We start from the raw sequence: 5,432 nt of genomic DNA, 5'->3' as shown, positions 1-5,432 counted from the left end.
TAAGTTATAATGTTATTAGAGATTATATTTTAGTCAAACTATAGTTATTAACAGATTTAACTTTGATTTAGAAAGGTTAATCTACTAAACATGGGTTAGACAAATTAGTTATCTATTTCTGAAAACATGTTACGTGATCAAGTAGAAAACATTTTTACGAAGGTAACACAATTTGAATAGACTAAAACAAAGTTAAAAAGAATTAGATATGATTTTTCTAAGATTCCTATGGATCGTTGCTCATATATCACGAAAGCTCAGGGTCGGACCTATAAAATTTTGGACCAAACTGCAAAGATTCCTATACATGGGTGGAGTGCGGGTTGATTATCTATAACCTCAGGGTCCTATTTAGAAAACTGCCATGACAGCTTTACGTGTATCGCACCCAAGCCGTCCAGCTCTAAATCAACGACTTTGGTTTAATCTACGAAGGGGTACGCTTTGTCTTAATCCTATCTGTGCTTCAAAAGACCAACGGTCTTGATCAATGCACCGAACCGGTACGTTGGGATTTAATCTCAACCGCTCATCCGAGATCGACGCCGGCTGAACTTCTTCCCCACCCCGACGGGCGATAACGGTAGCGGCGCCGCTGTGGGGGGAGGGGGCTTGCCGGAGAATCGCGATGCTGCGCTCTCGAGCCCCAACACCTACCCCAAATCATGCTAAATTGTTCTTGCAAATGGATGTGAAGTTCAATTAAAAGTTCTTTCGAATATCATGTTTCTTATTTGTTGTTAAGATAAAATTTATAATATACAATCTCCATTAAGAAACACTAGTAACTATTTCAAAATATATAGCAAAAGTCCATATAATGATCTTTTCATTTAATCTTTTATTTAGAGCTTATATTTATTTAGATCTTGAAAAAATCTTTTAATAAATCTCCAAGTATGATTTTAGGTATTACAGGGAACCCATACCAGGTAGGGAAAGTAATTTAACCCACTAACTCAAAACCCGACGGTACCCGACCTGACGAGTGCAGGTATGGGTGAAGATTTTGACCCGCATATTCAACCCACAATCAACCCAAAGTTTTACGGATGTGGGTGCGGGTTTCTATTTCAACCCGCGGGTGACCTGCACTCGATCCGAAATTTGGTTCATTCTTTTTTTGCACAAAAAATGAGTAAGATATAATAGTAATTATTTTGAATAAGTAACCTGGCTAGCAATTCATGAAATGTTTTGTTGTTGCTCCGTGTGAGAAGCTTTAAAATCCATAGATATAACTCAATTATTATTAATATAAATTGCTTATAGCTAAATTATTGTTTAAAGTCTATGCTAAGTAAAAACTCGTGGGTGATCTGAAACCCACCTGAAACCCGACGAGTTTGAGTGTGGTTTAGAATTGCACCCGCGAGTACGATCATGAGTGGGTTTAGGTATACTTTACGGATGTGATCGAGAGCGGGTTTTTTTTGCTCCATTCGACCCAAACTCGACCCGTTGCTATCCTTAATCCTAGTTAGAGACCACTACAGATAAATCTCGCTAAACAACAACCAAAGAAAATATGTTGTGCCGACTCTGCCTTGTCACACACAGAACATAGCTTTTCCTTTCCAGCCCCTTTTCACAAGGTTTATCTACACAGGATGACAAATCTGTCATGAGACAGCTGCCACAGGAACACTTTGATCTTCAAAGGTCTCCGCAAATACTCGCCGTGTCTAAGTTTTCAAATTTCAGCTGTTATTTTTAAAAGCAGCTCGAGCTTTGTACTGGAAACAAAAAAAAAGATCTGGGCACGTGGTTCCCTTTTCACATCTGTCTGTATATATTACTAGCAAAGTACTAGCAAGCAAATCAATTTTATTGGTCATTCTTTCCTCACAAAATGAGCGGCTCTTTTCAACGCGGAGTGATTCCACACCAATCCGTCTGTCTCATCCGCCTTCCCTTTCCTCGTACCTACTACATAAAATCAGATTCAATTTTTAGCACTGCACGGGCATGGCTGCTCCTGCTCCTTTTTTATGACGGAGACGGAGGAATGGAGGATGCTCGCCGCCCGGATGCCCAAGTAATTTCGAGCGGCTTTGTGACGTCCAAGTCCAACCAAGCAACGTGTCCCTGCGGATCGGTGTTCTTCACCCGTTTCGCGGAAGCGGTGGCAGCTGCCCGCCGCATCAGAGTCCACCTGTTCAACCACCGCGCGTGCGTGTAGTCTCCTGCAACCCCAAGAATGTCACTAGCCGCCGCCGTCGCCACCGCTCTCGCCGTTCTCGCGTACAGCTGCACGGCAGCCGATCCAGACACCGTCTCCGCGCGGCGACCGCTACGGGGCAACGGCACGGTGGTCTCGGCGCAGGGCAAGTTCGAGCTGGGCCTCTTCAGCCCCGGCGCCTCCGGCCGGTTCTACCTCGGCATCTGGTACAAGAACGTCCCCGTGCAGACCGTCATCTGGGTCGCCAACCGCGCCAGCCCCCTCTCTAGCGCCGCCTCCGCCGAGCTCCGGGTGTCCCCCGACGACGGCAACCTCGAGCTCGTCGGGCTCATCCAGAACTCCGCCTCGCCGGCCGTCGCGTGGTCGTCCAACATGTCGCTGTCGCCGTCGACGTCGCCGTCGCCGTCGCCGGGGTCGAACATCGCGGTGATGCGCGACGACGGGAACCTGGTGCTCCTGGGCGGGGACGACTCCTCAACCGTGCTGTGGCAGAGCTTCGACCACCCGACGGACACGCTGGTGCCGTACGCGTGGCTCGGGGAGAACAAGGTGACGGGCGAATACCAGACGCTCACGTCGTGGCGCGACGCCGAGGACCCGGCCCCGGGGATGTTCACGGACACGGTGGACCGCAACGGCAGCAGCGAGTTCTTCCTCCTCTGGAACGGCTCCCGCGCCTACTGGCGCAGCGGCGTCTGGACGGGCAGCGTCTTCGCCAACCTCCCCGAGGCCGTCAACAACGTGCTCTTCAACCAGACGTACGTCGACACGCCGGCGTACCGCCGCGTCACCAGCGTGCTCTACGACAACGCCACCATCACGCGCATGGTGCTCGACCTCACCGGCCAGACCAAGCAGTACATCTGGGTCCCCGGCAGCCAGAGCTGGCAGTTCTTCTGGGCCGCGCCCACCGTCCAGTGCGACGTCTACTCGCTGTGCGGCGCCTTTGGGGTCTGTAGCCGGAGAAGCCAGCCGCCGTGCCAGTGCCCGCGTGGGTTCGCTCCGGCGGCGGAGCGTGACTGGGGGCTCAGCGACTGGAGCGCTGGCTGCCAACGAAGCGCGCCTCTGCTCTGCGGAGGGAACGGTCGGCCAACGGACGACGGCTTCCTGGAGCTGCCGGACATGAAGCTCCCGGATGATCCGCTCGCCGTGAGCGTGCGGACCAGAGCAGAGTGCGAGTCAGCCTGCTTAAACAACTGCTCCTGCCAGGCGTACGCCTTCTCCGGCGACGGTAGCTGCGCCGTCTGGAACGACGGCTTCCGCAACCTCGAGCAGCTGTATGCTGATGCCGGCAACTCCTCCGCGGCAACCCTGTACCTCCGGCTGCCGGAGTCTGAGCTACACGGTGCAAAGAGGAAGAGCAGGAGGCTGTGGCTTGTTCTTGGGATCATTTTAGCCTGTCTTGCAGCGTTGGGCGCATCGGCACTGGTCGCATGGGTGCTTCTATCCAGGAGGAAACGACGACGGTCAGAAATGGCGGATCAATTAAAGGGCTCCTCGCTGCAGGTCTACAGCTGCGGCGACCTCCGCGCCGCCACGAAGAACTTCTCGGAGATGCTGGGCGGCGGAGGCTTCGGCACGGTGTACCGCGGCGTCTTGAACGGTGGCACCGAGGTGGCCGTCAAGAAGCTGGAGGGGCTCCGGCAGGGTGACAAGCAGTTCCGGACGGAGGTGAGCACGCTGGGGCTCATCAAGCACGTCAACCTCGTCCAGCTCCTCGGCTTCTGCTCCTCCGGCGACGAGAAGATGCTCGTGTACGAGTACATGCGCAACGGCTCGCTGGACGCCTACCTCTTCGGCGGCAGCGGACGGCAGCGGCCGAGCTGGCGCGACCGCTGCGGCATCATGGTCGGCATCGCCAGGGGGCTGGCCTACCTGCACGAGGGCTGCCGCGAGTGCATCATCCACTGCGACGTGAAGCCCGAGAACATACTGCTCGATGGGGACCTGTGCCCCAAGATCGCCGACTTCGGGATGGCGAAGCTCGTGGGTAGGGACTTCAGCCGTGTGCTGACCACGATGCGGGGCACCATTGGGTACCTCGCGCCGGAGTGGATCTCCGGGCTGCCCATCAGCGCCAAGGCCGACGTGTACAGCTTCGGGATGCTGCTCTTCGAGCTCATCTCGGGGCGCCGCAATGCCGACGCGGGCCACGGCAGCGACGCGGATGAAGGGGATGCAGGCGGTCAGCAGCGTCCGCCGTCCACGTTCTTCCCGGTCTGGGCAGCATCCAGGGTCGTGGCAGGGGACATGGCCGCGGTGGCGGACCCGCGGCTGCGCGGCGATGTGGTCGAGGGGGAGCTGGAGCGCGCCTGCAGAGTGGCGTGCTGGTGCATTCAGGACCAGGAGGCGCACCGGCCAGCCATGGCGCAGGTCGTGCAGGCGCTCGAGGGCGTAGTCGACGTCCAGATGCCGCCAGTGCCCCGGGTGCTCCAGCATCTCGCGACGATGACATGATACATTTAAATAGCTAGTACGTAGCATTCAGGGGTCCAACTAGGGGGCTAGTTAATCTGGCCAGGCAGCTGGTAGCCTGGTAGCAATAGTATAATGTGCAATAATTCTGTTTTATTTTATTCTCTCTCAGACCCTTTTTTGGCCGGCACAGCAAAGAATGATTTTTTAAGGAGCGTTCTTTCTCTATGTTACAAAATATTGTCCTGTGATCAACTGCCAGTTACTCCCAAGGGACACACCCCTTGGGAGACTTTGTATCCCCTGTATAAATACATGACACTCTGCAATAAAGACAACGGTTCTGTCATTTGTCTCCCTCTCAATCTCGTTACCACTGAGTACACTTTAACACGAACGATGTCGTATTGTGGTTCAATTGAACCACTAACCATTATCCATAAGGATAATTGAGCTTGTGTTGTTCAGATGGAAACAGGAAAATGGAAACATTAACATCTTGCAAAGTCTTGTGATAATCTTGCTGATCTATTCACAAAATCTCTACCATACTCAACGTTTTCAGAAATGTGTTGAGGTGATTGGTATGAGAAGACTTAAGTGTTTGCAAGATCAGGGGGGTACCTCTCCGTGATATTCGACCTGTTTTACCATCATATTACACTCTTTTCTTTGTATGAGTTTTGTCTTGTTAAGATTTTCTCATCCAAAGTTTTTAACGAGGTAATATCAAATAAGCTATATGCTTCATCATTGATTTTTCCCCAAGGGGGTTTTTACGAATGATGATTACAAGCATATTTTCTTTTGGAGTTCAATGTGAGTTTTACTCATG

The 5,432-nt window shown here is 52.5% G+C and overlaps 1 protein-coding gene across 1 annotated transcript; it reads left to right on the top strand.

Annotated features, from left to right (window-relative positions):
* The first annotated feature begins 1,753 nt into the window (after positions 1 to 1,753).
* Positions 1,754 to 4,946, top strand: LOC103643143 (G-type lectin S-receptor-like serine/threonine-protein kinase At2g19130). Its single transcript, XM_008666298.4, has one exon. The coding sequence runs from the start codon at positions 2,201 to 2,203 to the stop codon at positions 4,637 to 4,639; it is 2,439 nt and encodes an 812-aa protein (XP_008664520.1). The 5' UTR covers positions 1,754 to 2,200; the 3' UTR covers positions 4,640 to 4,946.
* The last annotated feature ends 486 nt before the right edge of the window (positions 4,947 to 5,432 follow it).

The sequence above is a fragment of the Zea mays genome, chromosome 1 (genome assembly GCF_902167145.1).
Source record: "Zea mays cultivar B73 chromosome 1, Zm-B73-REFERENCE-NAM-5.0, whole genome shotgun sequence".
NCBI classification, from domain to species: domain Eukaryota; kingdom Viridiplantae; phylum Streptophyta; class Magnoliopsida; order Poales; family Poaceae; genus Zea; species Zea mays.
Note: the sequence above shows the minus strand (reverse complement) of the source record. Positions and strands in the feature narration are given on the sequence as shown.

Coding starts and splice junctions, on each gene's coding strand:
- LOC103643143 (XM_008666298.4), top strand. CDS start 2,201: ATGTCACTAGCCGCCGCCGTCGCCACCGCTCTCGCCGTTCTCGCGTAC.